At 37.7% G+C, this 18,882-nt stretch overlaps 2 protein-coding genes and 3 long non-coding RNA genes across 5 annotated transcripts in view; 3 read left to right on the top strand and 2 right to left on the bottom strand.

Annotated features, from left to right (window-relative positions):
* LOC145736595 (uncharacterized) overlaps positions 1-18,882 on the bottom strand; it is a 259,716-nt gene that overhangs the window by 168,117 nt on the left and 72,717 nt on the right. The window lies entirely within an intron of this gene.
* Positions 1-18,882, top strand: part of LOC145736397 (uncharacterized) — a 99,128-nt gene that overhangs the window by 49,285 nt on the left and 30,961 nt on the right. The gene's annotated exons all lie outside the window — the stretch shown is intronic.
* LOC145736487 (uncharacterized) lies at positions 13,085-13,536 on the top strand. Its single transcript, XR_014179973.1, has 2 exons — positions 13,085-13,252; positions 13,312-13,536. It is a non-coding gene; the product is annotated as an uncharacterized LOC145736487 (long non-coding RNA).
* LOC145736683 (uncharacterized) lies at positions 14,080-16,020 on the top strand. The gene is made up of 2 exons (XM_081991106.1): positions 14,080-14,265; positions 14,399-16,020. The coding sequence occupies exons 1-2, from the start codon at positions 14,080-14,082 to the stop codon at positions 15,530-15,532; spliced, it is 1,320 nt and encodes a 439-aa protein (XP_081847232.1). The 3' UTR covers positions 15,533-16,020.
* Positions 15,565-18,404, bottom strand: LOC145736486 (uncharacterized). Its single transcript, XM_081990938.1, has 3 exons — positions 17,623-18,404; positions 17,339-17,535; positions 15,565-17,281 (listed from the first exon to the last, which is right to left on the bottom strand). The coding sequence occupies exons 1-3, from the start codon at positions 17,751-17,753 to the stop codon at positions 16,293-16,295; spliced, it is 1,317 nt and encodes a 438-aa protein (XP_081847064.1). The 5' UTR covers positions 17,754-18,404; the 3' UTR covers positions 15,565-16,292.

Raw genomic sequence — 18,882 nt, 5'->3', positions numbered from 1 at the left:
ATGGAAGAGAGAAGATTGAACAAGAATAACACCATAGAATACAAAAGGATAAACAACATCATAAGGAACGAAATACGAATGGCTAAAGAAAAGGAACAGAAAGAGAACTGTGAGGAGATAGAGGCACTGCAGTTGAAATATGACTACTTTAACGTCCACCGGAAGGTGAAAGAAGTCACTGGACAAAGAAGGAATACAAACTTAGGGAAACTAGTTGACGCTAATGGAAACATCATTGTAGACATGGAAGAGAAGAAGAAGATGTGGACTAATTACGTAGAGCACCTCTTTGAGGATAATAGAGAGAGCCCCCCAGATCCCCGGAGTAACGCACAGAGTGGGCCAGAAATAATGGAATCAGAAGTGAGGGCAGCTATAGAGCAGAGCAAGGAGGGAAAAGCAGCAGGACCTGACAACATCCAGACAGAGTTCCTGAAACTTCTAGACGAAAATGGATTAAAGAAGATCACCAAACTTTTCAACAACATCTACAAATCAGGTAAAATACCACAAGAATGGCTAGTCTCAGAGTTCATTGCACTGCCAAAGAAACAAGGCGCAAAACGATGTGAAGAATATCGAACGATAAGTCTGATGAGCCACCTGCTGAAAACCTTTCTCAAAGTCATCCATAAAAGAATATACAATCGATGCGAGAACCTAATCTCTCGAAACCAGTTCGGGTTCGTCAATGCGATGGGAACCAGAGAAGCACTCTTTGCTGTCCAAGTCCTTGTCCAGAGATGCAGAGACGTTAACCTTGACGTTTACTGTTGTTTAATTGACTACGCCAAAGCATTTGACCGGGTTCAACATGGCAAAATGATGGAAATATTAAAGAAGACAGGGATCGATACCAATGACCTGAATATCATAAGTAGCTTGTACTGGGGCCAGTCGGCAACAATAAGAGTCGACGGAGAAACAACTGAGGCCGTCAAAATAATGCGAGAAGTGAGGCAGGGCTGTGTACTCTCACCCCTGCTATTCAACATCTACTCCGAGCAGATTTTTAAAGAGGCGCTCGACGACGAAGAAGAGGAGGGCATCTCAATAAATGGGAAGAAATTGAGTAATATAAGATACGCGGACGACACCATCGTGTTCGCAGATAGCTCACAAGCACTACAACAACTTATCAACAAAATAGCAAGAGTTAGTAAGGAATATGGTTTGGACATAAACATACAAAAGACCAAAATTATGGTCATTAGCAAGAACAAGATTGACAACATCCAGTTATCCATCAACAACCAACCAATAGAGAGAGTACCACACATCACGTACCTGGGAACACGTATAAACGAGAACTGGGACGCAACTCAAGAAATCAAATCACGAATCGCCAAAGCCACAGCCGCCTACAACAAAATGAGCAAACTCTTCAGAAGCCATGATCTTACACTGGAAACAAAAATGAGACTTCTCAGATGTTACATCTTTTCTATCCTCTTATACGGGACGGAATCTTGGACACTCAATGAAAGCACATCCAAGAAAATAGAAGCCTTCGAAATGCGACTCTATCGAAGAATGATGAGGATATCATGGACCGAACATATCACTAATGAAGAGGTACTAAGAAGGATGAATAAACAAAAAGAAATTATGAACACCATCAAGATCCGAAAACTGCAATATCTGGGCCACATCATGAGAAACGACTCCAGGTACTCCTTACTCCAGACAATCATCCAGGGAAAAATCAATGGAAGAAGAGGTCCAGGAAGGAGAAGAATATCTTGGCTGCATAACCTCAGGAAGTGGACCGGAAAAACATCAACCGAACTCTTCCGCATTGCCGTAAACAAGGTTAGGCTCGCCATGCTGATTGCCAACATCCGTAAGGGATAGGAACCACAAGAAGAAGAAGAAAATAGTCTAAATTTAATTTACCAAATTTTTAAATTTTAAACCACATTTTAAAGGTCATGTGACTAATTTTGACCGATGTAACCTGGCCTTTACAGTGCTGCAAGAACATGCAGAATTGCATTTTCAACGTCACGTAACGTGTATTTTGCAATTTAAGTTTAAACAACTGTTTAAATTTAATTTACCATTTTTCAAAATCTAAACTGTGTTTTGAAGTTCACGTGACTGTTTTTAACAATGTCAACTAGCTTTTACAATGTTGCAATCTCAAAAATCTAATTATCAAGTCACATGATCTAGCTATTACAATTTTACTACTGTCTAAATGTAAATTACCAATTTTTCAACTGTTTCTTTAAAATGATAAGTGTCTTTATTTGACTCGTGCTAACTTGGTTACTATGACAGTCAGAAGATTCGTGTAAATGTCAAAATATAACCCGTAATAGGGTTCTTGAACATTTTTTTTTTTTTGCTTTAATCGGCACTATAGGGGTCAAATACAAAGCTTTAACATTCCCTTTTTTTTTTAATTTCCGTTTAATGCCAATAATCGACATAAAACAATTATGCGTTTGAAACGCCCGCCGAATCGTGTGACGTAGATAACCCGTGTAGACGATCGATGTTTTACTTCTTGTATTTTGAATTGAAACTCCTGCGTCTAGCAAACTGTATTAATATATTAATGATTTTAAACCACAGCTTTACTAACACCTATTTATTTTACAAACTACAAAGCCCGTTTTTTGGGGTAAAAAAGACCAGTTAAAATTAACCATGTGAGAGTTCACTCAAGGTCAGAATGCAAATTATTGTTATTGAAATTTTGTTAGGTTACGTCTAGTCTGCGCGTTCCGCTCTCGACACTGGGATGCGTTCCAAAATTAATTCGCGGAACACTACCGATAAAGGTTAGGTCCTTAACATAGTCCCCCCTTGAAAGACTAAATGTCTTTCAACGTACTCAGGCCATAACTTAGTTAGAAATCAGGCTCTGACTGCTGAGAGTCATTATAAAAGAGTGGGCAAATTTTCGTCACCGGACGCTTTATTGCACCTTCCGCGCACTGTACGGTCACAACACGCACGATGCTGTCCTTCCCAGGATGGACTTCGAGAACACGTCCTAACCTCCAAGCTAAAGGTGGAAGATTGTCTTCTTTGACGATTACCATCATTCCAGGCTGTACTGTCGATGAGGAATTCTCCTTCCACTTACTTCTCATCTGAAGCTCCGAAATGTAATCATTTGACCAGCGAGTCCAAAACAACTGGTGTAGCCTCTGAAGTCGCTTGTAAGCTTGTAAGCGATTGTAAGGTTGATCTCTTAAATCCTCTTCCGGGATAGCCTCAGATGGTCGTCCGATCAGGAAGTGAGAGGGAGTTAGTGGATTTAGGTCAGTAGGATCGGGGGAAAGAGGATGTAGCGGGCGAGAGTTAAGAACAGATTCTATCTGAATCATAACTGTAGCGAGATCCTCGTATGACAAAACTTGAGAACCAATTACCTTACGTAAATGTCCTTTAAAGGATTTTACCCCTGCCTCCCATAACCCTCCGAAGTGAGGAGCGCGAGGAGGAATGAATTTCCAGGTTATTCCCAAGTTATGGGTAGCATTGATAATATTATTTTGATTTTTCTCATTTGAAATGAATTTTGACAAATCTGAGAGTTTAGTTCGAGCACCGACAAAGTTAGTTCCGTTATCGGATGATACAAGTCTAGGTTTACCTCTACGGGCGATAAAACGGTTAAAGGCTTGTAAGAATTTATCAGTTGAAAGATCTGTCACAAGTTCAATATGGATAGCCTTTGTCAAAAGACAAATAAATATCGCAGCATAGCATTTGACTTCTTTAAAGGGTTTTGATCTTCTGTCACGGACGACAAAGGGACCAGCATAATCGACGCCGGTATGTTCAAATGGAAACTTCGCCTTGAACCTATCAGCAGGTAAGGATCCCATTAAAAACTGACACTTATTTGGTTTTACACGTCTGCATTTTACACAAGAGTGTACAATTTGTCTGACTATATTGCGGGCGCCAATAGGCCAATAATGTTGACGTAACGAAGAAAGAAGATGTTGAGGTCCGCAATGTAGGAGTTTTTCATGATGATAACGTGCTATCAATTTTGTAAGGGGATGGTGATTAGGTAAAATTATTGGGTGAATTTTGTCGTGAGAAAATTCTGAGTTTTGGAGACGACCACCCACTCTGATTAGATCGTTTTCCAAATAAGGATTCAAAGCTAGAATTTTACTCTTTTTTGATATATTTACGTTTTGTTGAAGAGCACTGAATTCATGAGAAAAAACTTGTCTTTGGGCTAAACTTATTAACTTATAAGTGGCTGTTTGGAGTTCAAGTACTGTTAAACATCCAGAACGGCGCTTATTTTTAGAAGACTTAGAGTTTGTGCTAAAACGTAAGCACCAAGCGACGACTCGTTGTAAAGTTGTAAAATTTGAAAATGTACTAAAAATATCGAAATTACTGGTGCTTGCAGTCAGCACGGTGGCGATTTTACGATGTTCAGGATATTGGTTCAAATTCTTAGGCCTGTCATAGTCTTTATGAGAAGCAGGTAGATTAAAGTCAGATAACCAAGCAGGACCGTGCCACCACAAATTGGAATGAATTAGAGCTTCGGGTGTAGTGCCTCTTGACACCAAGTCAGCTGGATTTTCCACTGAAACGACATGAAACCAATCTAGAGGTTGGGTTAACTCTTGTATTTCCGCAACTCGGTGCGAAACAAAAACCTTCCAGTTTTGTGGATCTGCACGTATCCACGCGAGAGTTATGGTTGAATCCGTATAGTAACAAATTCGAGAAAGATGATTTAACGACTCACTGACCTTAGCTACCAATCGAGCTAACAACAAAGCAGCGCAAAGTTCAAGTCGAGGTAGAGTGACGGGTTTAAGAGGTGCTACTTTGGATTTAGCGCATAAGAGATGAGTTTTAACTTGTTTTTTAGCGTTTATAGTTCTTAGGTAAACACAGGCACCGTAGGCTTTAGTAGAAGCATCAGCGAAACCATGAAGTTCAATGGTTGTATAATCGTTAAAGAGAACAAATCGAGGAATTTCCAACGAGTTTAAGTGTTGAAGCTGATTTCTAAATGTAATCCAGGAGGTGTGTAAATTAAGAGGAAGTGATTCGTCCCAGCTCAATTTTTGTTGCCATAAAAGTTGCAGCAGAAGCTTAGCTTGTACAATTATGGGTGCTAGTAATCCTAGCGGATCAAAAATTTGAGCTGTGGAAGACAGAATCGTTCTTTTTGATACGACTTCATTGCTAAAGCTCTTTATCGTAAAACTTAGACAGTCAGTATAGCGATTCCAAGCAACTCCCAATGTCTTAGCTTCTTGAAGTTGACTTTCCAGCTTTAAGTTGTAGAAATGATCTTCAGATAGGGATTGATCTGATAGAGAGGGTACATTGGACATGAACTTCCTGAGGTTAAAACCACCAGATTTTAAGATAGATGTTACATGATCTTTTATGATTTCTAGAGACTTCTTTGAATCATCTCCCACTAAAAGATCGTCCATGTAAAAATTATTCTTGATAATATCAGATGCTTTTGGAAACTGTTGTTGAAATTCATCTCCTAGAGCCTTTAAACATCTCGTAGAGAGATATGAAGCGGATGCTGTACCGTATGTTACGGTATTAAGTTCAAAGCAACTCAATTCATCAGAAGGTTTATCGCGGAAAAGAATCCTGTGAAGTTTACGATCCTTAGGGTTGATTAAAACTTGTCTAAACATTTTCTCTATGTCAGCTGTCATGACATAAGGATATCTTCTGAATTTAAGAAGCAAAGAGAAAAGATCAGTTTGGATAACTGGACCGGTATATTGAAGATCGTTAAGTGATAGACCAGAGCTGGATTTTGCTGAGGCATCGAAAACAACTCTGATTTTAGTAGTAGTACTACTTGGCCTTAGGACTGAATGATGTGGAAGATAGTATGTTTCTGAGTCATTAGGTGACTCTATGACCTTGGTCATATGTCATAGAGTTTCATACTCTATTAAGAATGAATGGTAGTCATTTGATAAATCAGGGTAATTAGTCAACTTACGTTCGACACTCTGTAATCTTTTAATAGCTGAAGATCTAGATTCTCCTAGTTTAGATACAGCTTCTTTAAAAGGAATGCTAACTATGTATCTGCCATTGTTATCTCGCTGAGTAGTTTCAAGAAAATGTTTTTCTACAATCAAGTCTTGTTGAGATAAATTTGGCTTTGTTTGAACTGAATCGAGCTCCCAAAAGGTTGAAACTTGCCGTTCTAGAAAATGATCTTCAGTACAGAGAAATGCATAGTTAGATGACTCTTTAGATGATAGTTTTGTTTCACAATTACCAGAAAGAATCCACCCAAACTGGGTTTTTTGAAGGATTGGTTTGTTAAAGCCGAGATCAATTTGTCCTGCACAGAGAATTCTCCAGAAAACTGAAGCTCCCAGTAAGACATCAATTTTAGTTGATATGTTAAAGTCAGGATCTGCTAGGCGGAGATTTGGTGGTATTTGTATGGCTGAACCATCAAAGGATACAGATGGTAAATGACCGGTAATTTGATTTAAGACTAAACAAGATAAGTCTACAGTGAATGCATTATGATTTGAGACAATTTTAATCTCAGTCTTAAATTTTATGTTAGATTGATTTTGATTTGAGTCAACTGATAAAAAATCTGACACACATACGTGTTAAATTTTTGGTCTCCGTGATTTTTCTTATTTTTGAGAGCCTAGAGTTACTTTTAAATGGTGATTTTCATATCTACTTTGTCCTAATTAAGTGTAGTTTGTGTTACCAAGCTTAGAAATCAAGTTGAATGTGCGGCTGTGACGGGTACTGACTTATTCATGGCAATTTACGGTTCGCAATTTATTAGTGAAGTTAACAACCATATTCGGATTTCTACTTAAAGAATTTCGGCGCTGATAAGCGCGTGAATTCCACTGGCCCGGCTCGAATCAATAAGGTATTTATTCTTATATTTTTTTGTCATTGTCGTCGAAGAGCATTTTCGAACGAGCAGAAATATCGTTAGCGTTAGAGTATAGCTAAACTGAGAATCAACCATTCATAATGTCGCACTATAAATGCTGTCGCAGCAAGGAGGTTCCCTATTATTTTTGCATCAACTGTAAAACTTTTTTACACAGAAGCTGCTACGCCCGAAATCGAAAACCCTTCGAAGTCGTAAAGGATAACATGATACTGTGCTCTCCCGACTGCATTGACAAGGCTATCGGGGGTGACTCTGGGGCACTGGAAGAAATTCAGGGTGTAATTGGTGGGCTTCAAGATGACTTGCATGGAAGGGACGCGCATATCAAACGTCTAGAGCGGCGTTCCGCGTCGTTCTTGGAGGAGGCCACTCAGTCTGAGGAGAAAATGATGAACGAAATTAAAGAACGGGACCTTATCATTGTGACCCTCAGAAAAAAAATTGAACAAATAAAAGTGCCAAGTCCAGATGTAACAAGAGTTTCTTCAGCTGTCCAAACGGAAGAATCAGAACGCTTAAAAGCCGTAACCAAGGAGTTATTATTCAAAAATAAAGATTATATAATTCTTAAAGAGTCGTTTGACGAATTGAAAACTGCGAACACAGAGCTACACAGCGAACTATCTATAAAGATAAACGATATTGACTCCTTGAAACAACAAGTGTCGGATCTACAAGACATTTTTAAAAACATGACATCTTCTTTGCGTATTTTGGAAGCTGACAATGAAGCACTGCGTAGTGAATTAGAGAACATACATCTGGCCGAAAATCAGGTCCATCTGAACGAAAATCTCCACACAACTACAAATAGGGACAGTTGTTCTTCACTAGAGCCGAGTGTACATTATAAATCCAGAGTCTTAATGTATGGAGATTTGAGTGTTAAGAATTTAGCTCAATCTCTACATGCCAAAATCCAAAAAAACTGGCTAATGGAGTCTTGGTTTTCTAACAAGCCAGAAGCAATGGACGAGATAACAGGGAATGTTTTTTCGTATACCAAAGACTATGCCAATGCAGATACCGTGATAGTTGGTTTGGATCTGTCTAACGAAGTTCCTAGCTATTCCCAACTAAGAGAACTTTTGAGCGTCGGTAAAACCACTAACTTGATAATGCTCATCAAATGTGACTTAAGGTTGGTCTCTGGGAGAAAGTATAACAGTGTCTTGGATTATATAACCCGCTTCTCACGGGGCAGAGGATTATCAATTAGACTAATAAATGATGTTCGCAGTAACAAACCATACCGACACACTCTTGACTCTATGACCGATCTACTGAAGTTGTATATTGAACAAAGTGAACGTTTCAACGTGACTAGATCGGTGATCATTACCGCTCGAATTCAGCCGAATGAGCTCCACGAGTTGACCAGTGCGACGGGCATGCGGACTTGGGAAAAGGCCGTTGAGGGGCAGCCTGGACTCGACATGGATATTGGGCGGACGAACGCTTTATCACCGACATACGAAGCAATAGCTGTAGAATCTGATGTCCATCTGCGGGATGACCGCTTCGAAAGTAACTTTTTTCCCGCCATTGAGACAAGTGCCGAAAATAGTGCTGATACTGAGGTGGTTGTTAATGTGGCGGGCTTACCTGATAATTCATGTGATACTGGGTCAAGTGCGGTTGACGAGAGTATAAATGGTATTAATTCTTGTAATTTTTTAGGAGTAGAAAGCGTGTCTCTTTAGAAATAATGTTGCTAAATATTCAATCACTTAGAAATAAGACAGCTGAACTTTATTTATTCTTAAGTAGCATTAATTTTCCGCAAATACTCCTGTTGACGGAGCATTGGCTCAAGGTAAACGAGCCACTCCATTTGGACGGATATAGATCGATTTCAAGATTTTCGAGATCACTGTCCAAAGGCGGAGGTACCGTGATTTTGGCCAGGACTGACATTTTAGATTATTACGGATTTGTGCCTTACAATGATTTTGACTATTTGATTGACGAAAAGAAATTTGAAGTTAGTGTAGTATACTCTAATCGTTTTAATATGTATATTCTTTGTGCGTACCGATCTCCAGGGACGGAATGGGAAGTTTTTATTAATAATATGGAACTAATCTTATGTAGTTTTCCTGTAAAGTCCACAATTGTCTTGTCTGGAGATTGGAATATCAACTTTAGGGATGAGACCTTGATCTCTGTCCTAACGCTTAAAGAATTGTTTTTGTCGTTTGATATAAAAATGCATGTGAGTGAATGTACGAGAGTCACAGGGCAAACTGCAACACTGCTCGATTATTTCTGCTCAAATATCGACAATCAACTGGTTCAATGTACGGTTCACCGCGCCGGTCTATCAGACCATGAGGCCGTGTTGGGTCTGTTTAACTTGGCGGCAAGGAGCGCTGCTAGGGTCAGAAGGACTGGGCGATTATACTCAAGACAGAATTATGACAAATTCTCTGCTCTTGCGGGCGAAACTTTTTGGGGTGCTTCGGATGGTGCGACTGATTATTTGCAAGAGTTTCATGCTACGCTTTCTCACGTGTTTAACCTCTCCTTTCCCATTATTAAAATAAAACAGAAAAAAACCAAACCATGGATTACCAAGGGCCTTAAGACTTCATCCAGAAATATGAGGTCCCTTCATTATATTAGGAAATTTAACATGGACAACGATTTATTTAACAGATTTTACTTCAGTTATAGGTCAATCTACCGAAGGTGTATCAGGAAGGCGAAAGAACTTTTCTACTCAGCTCGAATAGAACGATCTGTAGATAAGCAGCGCGAGATTTGGTCCATTGTAAATGACCTCAGGGGCAAGTATAGTGGGAATGCCAATGGTGCTTCGGATTTATCTGCCAATGATTTCAATGACTTTTGCTGCACTATAGCAGGAAACCTGATGCCTGATCGTACCTGTGGCGGCGTGGATCCAATGCTGCATATGAATGCTTCAGTTCGAGAAAGTTTTTACTTCAATCCTGTGGACTCTTGCGAATTAGTTTCTATTTTCGCTCAAATGAAAAACAAAAAATCGTCTGGTTGGGATGGAATATCACTGAGAATTTTTGAGCACCTCCCTGATTCAGCTGTTGTTTCTCTCGCAGATGCTATAGATCACTCTGTTCAGGGGGGCTATTTTCCCTCATTCCTTAAATCTGCTACAGTTATACCTATGTACAAGGGAGGCCATAGAGGTGATCTGTCAAACTATAGACCAATTTCTCTGCTGCCAACACTAGGCAAGATTGTGGAGAAGGTAATGTCAGGTCGTATTGTCACGTTCCTTGAAAAACACAACGTGATGACCGCCTCTCAGTTCGGCTTTCAAAAGGGAAAAAATACTTCGGATGCCATGTTTGATTTGCTTGGTGAGTTGTTTCTCGGCCTAAACTGTGGTGAGTTGGCGTCCGCAGTTTTCTGTGACATCAGTAAGGCCTTCGACACAGTGCGGCATGACGTTCTGCTACGCAAGCTGGAGGGATACGGTTTCAGGGGTGCCTGTTTAACATGGTTGAGGTCTTACTTGTCGAACAGACGTCAGATGGTTAGGCTTGGTGCTGTTACATCCTCTGTGGGCGAGCTTACTGCGGGAGTGCCACAGGGTTCGATTCTCGGACCTTTGCTGTTTCTCATATATGTCAATGACCTTCCTCTGTCTGTGAAAAATGGTAAATGCGTCTCATTTGCTGACGACACTGCAATTGTATGGCGTTGCAGAGGTGTTCCGGAACAGAGGGCGGCAATTAGTGAAGACCTAAGTGCAGTTCGGAGATGGTGCCTGGCAAATGGTCTGACACTCAATATTTCAAAAACACACATTCTCAATTTTAATTGCGATCTAGAGGCATATATGGGACCAACTGCTGTGAGTGAGTTGGAGTCTTGCAAGTATTTGGGTCTGGAGATCGATAGGAGGCTGAAGTTCGAGGGACATGTTAATGCCCTTTGCACTAGGGTCGCCACAGCATGTTATGCTCTGCGTAGTGTAAGACAGAACCTTGGGGTCTCGGTGGCGCGAAACGGGTATTTCTCGTTAGCTGAGTCTCACCTTCGGTACGGAATTTGCTTCTGGGGGGCCTGTCGCCTTGGGCTCTTTGACAGGGTGTTCAGATTGCAGAAGCGGGCTGTTAGAAGTATGTGTGGCCTTGGAGCCAGAGACTCTTGTAGGGCTCATTTTATTGACCAGAGGATTCTCACTCTGCCCTCACTTTTTATTTTTGAAACGGCTTGCTTGATGCACAGAAAGCATCATGACAGTATTTACAGCCATGCGCCATCGGTCACTCGCAGTTGCTATATGGTTCGCCTCCCAGTACCTAGCAGCGCACTGGTATGGAACTCTGTACTGTACTTGTCAGGTAAAATTTTTAACAGCATTCCGGTTGACATAAGAGGTATTTCAAATTTTAACGTATTTAAACGGCAGCTAAAGTACTACTTGATTAATAAGTCTTATTACTCTGTCGCAGAATTTCTCTCGGGTAATTGATTGCGGTTTGCCCCCTATTGTTAATAGTTCTAATTGGATTTTAATTTATTTTGTAATAATTAACTTAAGGTATGGCTTTGTCAGTGAGATTTTTGTATCTTTGAACAATAAAGCATTATTATTATTATTATTATTATTATTTATCCCAATAACACATGAGTTAGTTGGGTGCATTTTGAGATTCAACTTTTTACATAAGTTTTCAGTTATAAAGTTTGATTGTGATGCAGAGTCTAGAAGTATTCTGCATGGATGTAACATGCCATTAGAATCAAGTACTTTAACTACAGCAGTTGCTAGTAAAATGTTATTAAAATTACTAGAGGCCATATTTATAACTGAAGAAGCTGCAAAAGTTTCAGCAGGTGTGTTATTGTCAGCATTTCCATTCAGAGGATTGGCAACATTTGAATTTTGTCCGTTTTGAGTTTGATTTGTATTTGAAACAATATGTAACAAGGTATGATGTTTCTTGTTGCAAACTCTACAATTTGAAGCTTTACAATCTTTTGTAGAATGATTTTTGCGCAAACAGTTTGTACAAAATTTCTTGAGATTTGCTTGTTTGATTCTTTCAGTGATTGGTAACTTTAGGAAATCGGAACAGTTATATACATTGTGAGATTTTGCACAATAAACACATGATTGTACTGTGTTAGAATGATAGCTCTGTATATTAGGTTTTTTAGTAGAAATGTTTGGTTCTTGCTTTCTAAAGTTTGAGCTTAAAGTTTCTAAGATTTCACATCTCTTCTTGAGAAAAGCACTGAGTTCCGCAAAGGTTGGTAAATCACCAGCACAATCGAACTGTTCCCAAGCTCGCTTTGTGTTGTTATCAAATTTGTTTGATACTAAATATACTAAGATTGTGTCCCATTGGTCAGTTGGCTGGCCAATAGATGTTAAACAGCGAACATGCTTGGTAACAGTGTCAAACATGTGCCTTAAGGCTTGATGAGATTCTTTATTGATAGGATCAAGGTCAAAGATATGTTTTAAATGATTATTTACAATTATTTTCTTGTTTTGGTATCTATCTTGCAATAACTGCCAAGCAATAGTGTAGTTTAAATCCGTAACCTTTAAAGAGTCTAAAATGGTAGCTGCTTCTCCCTCTAGACAACTTTTGAGGTAATAGAATTTTTGAGTATTTGATAAACTTGTGTCAGAGTCAATCAATGATTTAAAGATATCATTAAATTGCATCCACTCACTGTAAGAACCTGTAAATGTAGGCAGATTTAGGTTTGGAAGTTTAACTCCAGAAGTTAAGCCCACAGAGTTGTTTTGAGGAATATTTGAAGTAGATATTGAGGTGGTAGTGCTTTGATTTGCTCTAACAATGTAGGATTTGACTTGAGCTATATGATTGTAATAAATATCCTCAAAACTACTTCGTTCCTGCTCACTTTTCTCTAAGTTAGGTCGCTCTGCTGCTTCAATTGTTGCCCTGTCAGTTGATGAGACATTTTGAGGCATTTCTTTAATTAAGATGTTGTCAATTGAATCTTGTACATTCATAAATTCAGTTAAGAGCGGCTCAGAGCGTTCTAGCCTTAGATTAAGTTGAATAAGAATGTCTGATGTACATTCTGTATCTTTTATCGAGTTAAAGTAGGTGATAAACCTAGTGAAGGTAGATTTTATGACTTTACGTGCTTTAATTAAAGAGTCTAGACTGTTTTCAGCCATGATAGTGATTAAGATAAGAAGATAAGTTTGCTAAAGTTATGTTGAGGCTGATTAAACTACTGCAAAACAGTGTAAAGGTTCAGGATAAGTTTATCATAGAAAATCAGAGCTAATAAGTGATTCAGACATTACCTGCTCAAAACTGATAAAGATAGGGTAAGATAAACATAAGCAAGGTAAAGTTTGAATGCTAAAGATGGATAAAAAGGAACGGACTTACAGTTCTTGCTGGTAGGGTCTTCAACTCCAGGCTGTGTGTTTGATTGCTGGATTTGACGATCAGTTTTTGTCAGGGATTAGTTGAGGCGTTATTCTGCTGTGATCTGTTGAGCACTGATTCATTTAACAATGAACAATGTGGCTACGAAGGACCATGTAGACGATCGATGTTTTACTTCTTGTATTTTGAATTGAAACTCCTGCGTCTAGCAAACTGTATTAATATATTAATGATTTTAAACCACAGCTTTACTAACACCTATTTATTTTACAAACTACAAAGCCCGTTTTTTGGGGTAAAAAAGACCAGTTAAAATTAACCATGTGAGAGTTCACTCAAGGTCAGAATGCAAATCATTGTTATTGAAATTTTGTTAGGTTACGTCTAGTCTGCGCGTTCCGCTCTCGACACTGGGATGCGTTCCAAAATTAATTCGCGGAACACTACCGATAAAGGTTAGGTCCTTAACAACCCGTATGAGACAACGTTGCCAAAATTCAGTGCAGTACAATTTTGAGAATTCTGGACTTCGACTTTGACTTTGTACTAGTGATAGTATTATTCTCTATGCTCGGTGCTGAAGTGAAGTGGAGCTAGAGCAGATTGGCGTAATGGCGTATTCGTAATATTCGTATTGTCAATTTGTCCTTTATTGTCGTGTCTCTTAGTTGTTTGTTGTGTGTTTCCTCTGTGTTCCTTTTGAAATTGAGTTATTATACGGTTACTGTTAATTTTCCTGTTATTATCAAGTGACAATTATCGTATTATACCTTGTATCTAAACATGAGTGGAGAATATAAGTGGTGTTTGATGTCGTCCTGCAGCAACACTTCCATCAAAACACCAACCAAAGAATTTTTTCAAATCCCTTCAAATAGAAGCACAAGATTGTTGTGGATAGCGGCAACTGGACGTGATTCGCAACAAATTGCCAGAAAGTCTTTATACATCTGTGAAGATCACTTTGACGTAAGTACATTTTAGGTAATATACTTAGTTTAATCCTTGGTTGAATCTAATTTAAACTGATACTATTAAAGGCCCCTACTCCTACCAGAAATTTTGTAGAAATATTTTTACTCTATGTTGTACTTTATTGTAGCTGCCAAACGATATGGAGAACTACATGGAGTGGAAAATGATGAAATGCAGAAAAAAAATGAAAAAAACTGCCATCCCGCGATGCAACCTTCCACAGAGTTTATCCATCTCATGTGATGTTTTGGCTTCTAATTCAACTAGTAGTGCACTCACAAACACACAACAAGAGGAAGAAGTTCCAAGAAAAGTGGCAAAATTTCAAGAAGCAAGTGAAGTAGTTCCAGTAAGTTGTACCACTTTTCAAAGTACTTCAGCTTGCTTAACTGTTTGTGATCAAAACACACCGCCACTTGCATCCCAGTTACAGACGGTTCATAAAAGTGAGCAAGTTTTATATAAACCTCACTATAAGAGCAAAGCTGTTCAAGTTGCACCACATTGTGTGAATAAGTTGAATTCACCTATAAAAATTTTGACAAGAGAACAAGCTACTTCTCCAATCAAACATTTAGAAGAGAAGCCAAATAAACGGAAAGTTAGTGGTAAACCTAGAAAATTGCACTTTTCCCCCAGTTTGTCACAGCCTTCATCAAGTACATCTTCACCTCCAAACATTTCCACATCGGAAGAAATTCCAACAAGTGAGAGTGACGCTTATTTGATAAGGGAAGAAAATATTTCCGAGTTGGCATTGCAATCAACTATGGTTAAAATAAATAGGCATCCCAAGATGTACTTAGGTATTTCAAAGGAGTTGATGTGGTTCATTGAGGAGGTCAAAAAACAAACTGCCTTAAAAGAAATAAATATACATATCACTTTGATGAAAATCAAAACCGGACGTACATTTATTCAACTTGCAGATGACTTTGGACTAAGTGAAAGTTCAGTAAGCAAGATATTCAAAGAAGGAGTAGTTTTGATGGGTCCCTTATTAAAAAAACTAATTGTATGGCCTTCTAGTGAGTCAATACAAGCTCAACTTCCTCTACCATTTAGAGCGCGGTTTGGAAGTGTAGAGAGCATTATTGCCTGCTTTGAAATAGAAATTCATAAACCTGTAGATCCTGTTAAACAAGCACTGACATGGTCAGAATATAAAAAGGCAAATACTTTAAAGTATTTGATTTCTTGTACGCCAGATGGAATAATAAACTTTATTTCAAAAGGATTTGGTGGCCTCAATGTGTTTTAGAAAACAGTGGCTATTTAGAGTTTTAAAACCTGGAGTAGTTGTGATGGCGGACCGGGGGTTTAAAAACATTGAGAAACTACTCCTTGAAAAAAATTGTACCTTAGTGCGTCCGCCCAGTGTTTCCAGCGATGCTAAGCTGTCAAAGGAGGAAGTGATGGCCACAAAAAGAATTGCTAGCTTAAGAATACATATTGAACGTGTCATTCGCCGAGTGAGGGAGTTTAACTTTTTAAGGCCACATTCTTGTTTACATTCTAAGTTAATTCCCTTAACTGACCATGTTGTAAACATAGCTTGTGGATTAGTAAATTTACAAGATCCTTTAATAAAAGGATAATCATTAGTTTTGTTACACATTACTGTGATATTACCTAAATTTATATAAACATGTGTCTTGTTGTAGTGGATAGCACTGTGTCTTTTGTACACGTAATGTTATATTTGATAGATTATGTAGTTTTTATGCTAAATAAATATTATTAATTTTTTTCTTTTTCTAGTTATTCAAATAGAATAATTTAATTTTCAAAAATGATTTTTTTATTTGCAGCAAGGAAGTGGTTCTAATGTTTCCAGGTTAGCCAATTTACTACTACAATATAATTTTATTTTGTATTATTAAACTAACAACCCCAAACCCTTTAATAGCTTTAATAAAAAAGAAAACAAAATTAAGATCTCTACAAATGTATTTACAAAAATATCAGAAAGAGAAAAATCAGAAATACATACATACTCTAAAGTCAACAAAACTAACCAGCTAATGTTTTTTAAAACTACTAAGTAAAAAGGGAAATACATTCTCTTTCCAAAATGCTTCTGCTGCTTCTATTAAATTTTCAGTGAATTCTTGATCGTAGTCCACATACAACAAACTCACTTTTCCATTAGTTTCAAAAAATGGGTCTGCAACACAAAAGATACCTTTTTGTTTTCCAAAAAGGTGCATTTGCAACTGTATTTGTGCTTTACATTTATTCACAATTTCTCCATTCTTAATGTACAAACACACTGTTTTTTCTTTTGAAGGACACTTTATTTCCAACACATATTGTTCAGAGATTCCATCTGGTGATGCCCCTAGAAGTGGATGTCCTGGTGATATTAGCAAGCCTGTTGCTTTAAAGTTGATGTTTGTCAGTTTCTCAACTGTCTGCAAAACTTTCTTTTCCAATAGTTTTCCTCTTTTCATAGCATTGGTCTCTTTAATTTTAATTCCACCAGTTACAGATTCTATAAGTGAACCAGGGGCTGTTTTGCATTTCGCAAATTCATAGATTTTTGATGCAGTAACTCGAGCATATCTTAAGTCATGCCACAACTTTGAATCTGACTGCTCAGTTGTCATTATGCAGGCTTTTTGACATACATCAATTGACATTTGTGTACTTGCAAAGTTGCAAAATGCATCTGCATCATTATTACCACTTTTCTGTAAAAAAAGTACCACCAATTTATGGATACTAAGTTGCTTTTCAGTTGGTTCTTCTGAGTAGTGTTTGAGCAGCTGCATTTGAGATCCTGTTTCCTTAGCCTTCTGAATAACTGAAGACAAGAACTCATCAGGATTTGATTTTGGATTTACTTTTCCAGCTGAGGCACCAAAATCATCAAGTGTGATGAATTTAATGCTTGATCCAACAGAGGCCAATGTTGATTTTTTCCAGTAACATTTTACTTCTGTTGGTGATGGTTCTTCACTTCGTCTGTGCAGCCACATTAGGAAAGCAATCATATGTTTACAGCCTCCTAATAAACAAAATTAAATTATAAATAAATACTTGATAAAACATTAAGTAAAAATACCGGAAGATGCAGCACAGTCATGACAATCACAGCTAATAACTTTTTCTGCTTGCTCATCAAGAGTGATGGTTTGACTGTAAGATTTCCCTCTTACTTTGTGCTCTGGACATATTTTTCCTTTGACTGTACATATGTTAGCTTCCCGCTTTATTTGCACATACCCTATCGCAGAATCACCATAATTTTGCCTCCCAGCACTAAAACCAATATTGTTATTATTATGTTATTTTACAAAGTGCACCTTTCTACACATAACTGAATTATTTATTTTATTGTATTATTACCTTTCAGCTTTAACCCCACGAATTTCAGCACAGTGAAAAACATCACTTTCTGCAAAAAAATTAGCCACCATAACAGCATCCACTGTAGGTAGATTCCGTGAATCGGCTTTCACAAACCCTAACTCGGTCATGTTTAAAAAAAAATTAAAACAGTTGAACTCAACAGCACTAAACTCCTTCAAATTCAAAACAAAACCAAATGACCAAACACGAGACACAAACCGCAAAACGGCAAGGGCATGTCAAATGTCAGTACTCATTACTGTCAAAAAAATAGTATAATTTTATGTTGCAACGTTGTCGGATTGTCTTCTAATTCTTAATAATTTGTGTTTTTCATAGAATTGTAATATTTACGAGTTTTTCAATTTATGGTAAATAGTTTTATTTCTCTTTTGTACTAAAGGAAAAGACGTAGTTTTATAACTGACATATCAGATATAAAAACCTCATAATATACCCACCCACACATACTTGTTTGAGTTTCTGTTAACTGCATTTTCTAATAAATATGGCAACATAGCTCAAACCTGAAATTATTTTGAAATTGTACTAACTGTATGCGGTGTGAATACGTGTGTCTGTTACGTCAGGCCCATCATAATTGATTTTGCGCGGGAATAAAGTATGAAAATTTGTAGGATTTTCATTTCAAGATATCTTCACTATAACATAAAAAAGAAAATTAATATTTTGGGGTGGGGTTATTTTAATGACGTACTACTCCCTAAAATACAAAATGTCTATAAATATTTTCTGTGCAAGAACCCTATTTCAGGCAACCCTACAAAAAAATATTTTTTGTTGGTCAGAATTCGGAAAAAGAGTCACCTGACCTTAGAAAATCAATTTGAAGCTTTCGGCACAAGGTCAAATCAAGTGTCAAAAATTTGGTAAAACCTTTATGTTGTCACCTAACCTAATCTAAAAACTGTGACGGGACCTACAAAAAATAACTAGTCGTAAATTTAAGAATGCCACATATGTGTAAACATTTGAAGGTATTCTAAGGCAGTTTAAATAATTTAAAGACATTTTGATGTATTTCAAAGCAGTTTGAGGCATTTTAGGCAATTTTAAGGCATTATAATTATAAGGCATTTTAAGCAATAATAGAAGCATTGTAAGGTATTTTAAAGGCATTTCAAGGTATTTTGGTGTATAAAAAATTATCGGCGGTCTACCCCTCGACAAAAACATTGTATCTACATATTAACTGAAGGTTGAGCAATGCAGTTTACTAAAGTGTGTAATGATAAT

Source organism: Ips typographus, linkage group LG12 (assembly GCF_016097725.1).
Source record: "Ips typographus isolate SLU linkage group LG12, UJ_Ityp_2.0, whole genome shotgun sequence".
Lineage (NCBI taxonomy): Eukaryota > Metazoa > Arthropoda > Insecta > Coleoptera > Curculionidae > Ips > Ips typographus.
Note: the sequence above shows the minus strand (reverse complement) of the source record. Positions and strands in the feature narration are given on the sequence as shown.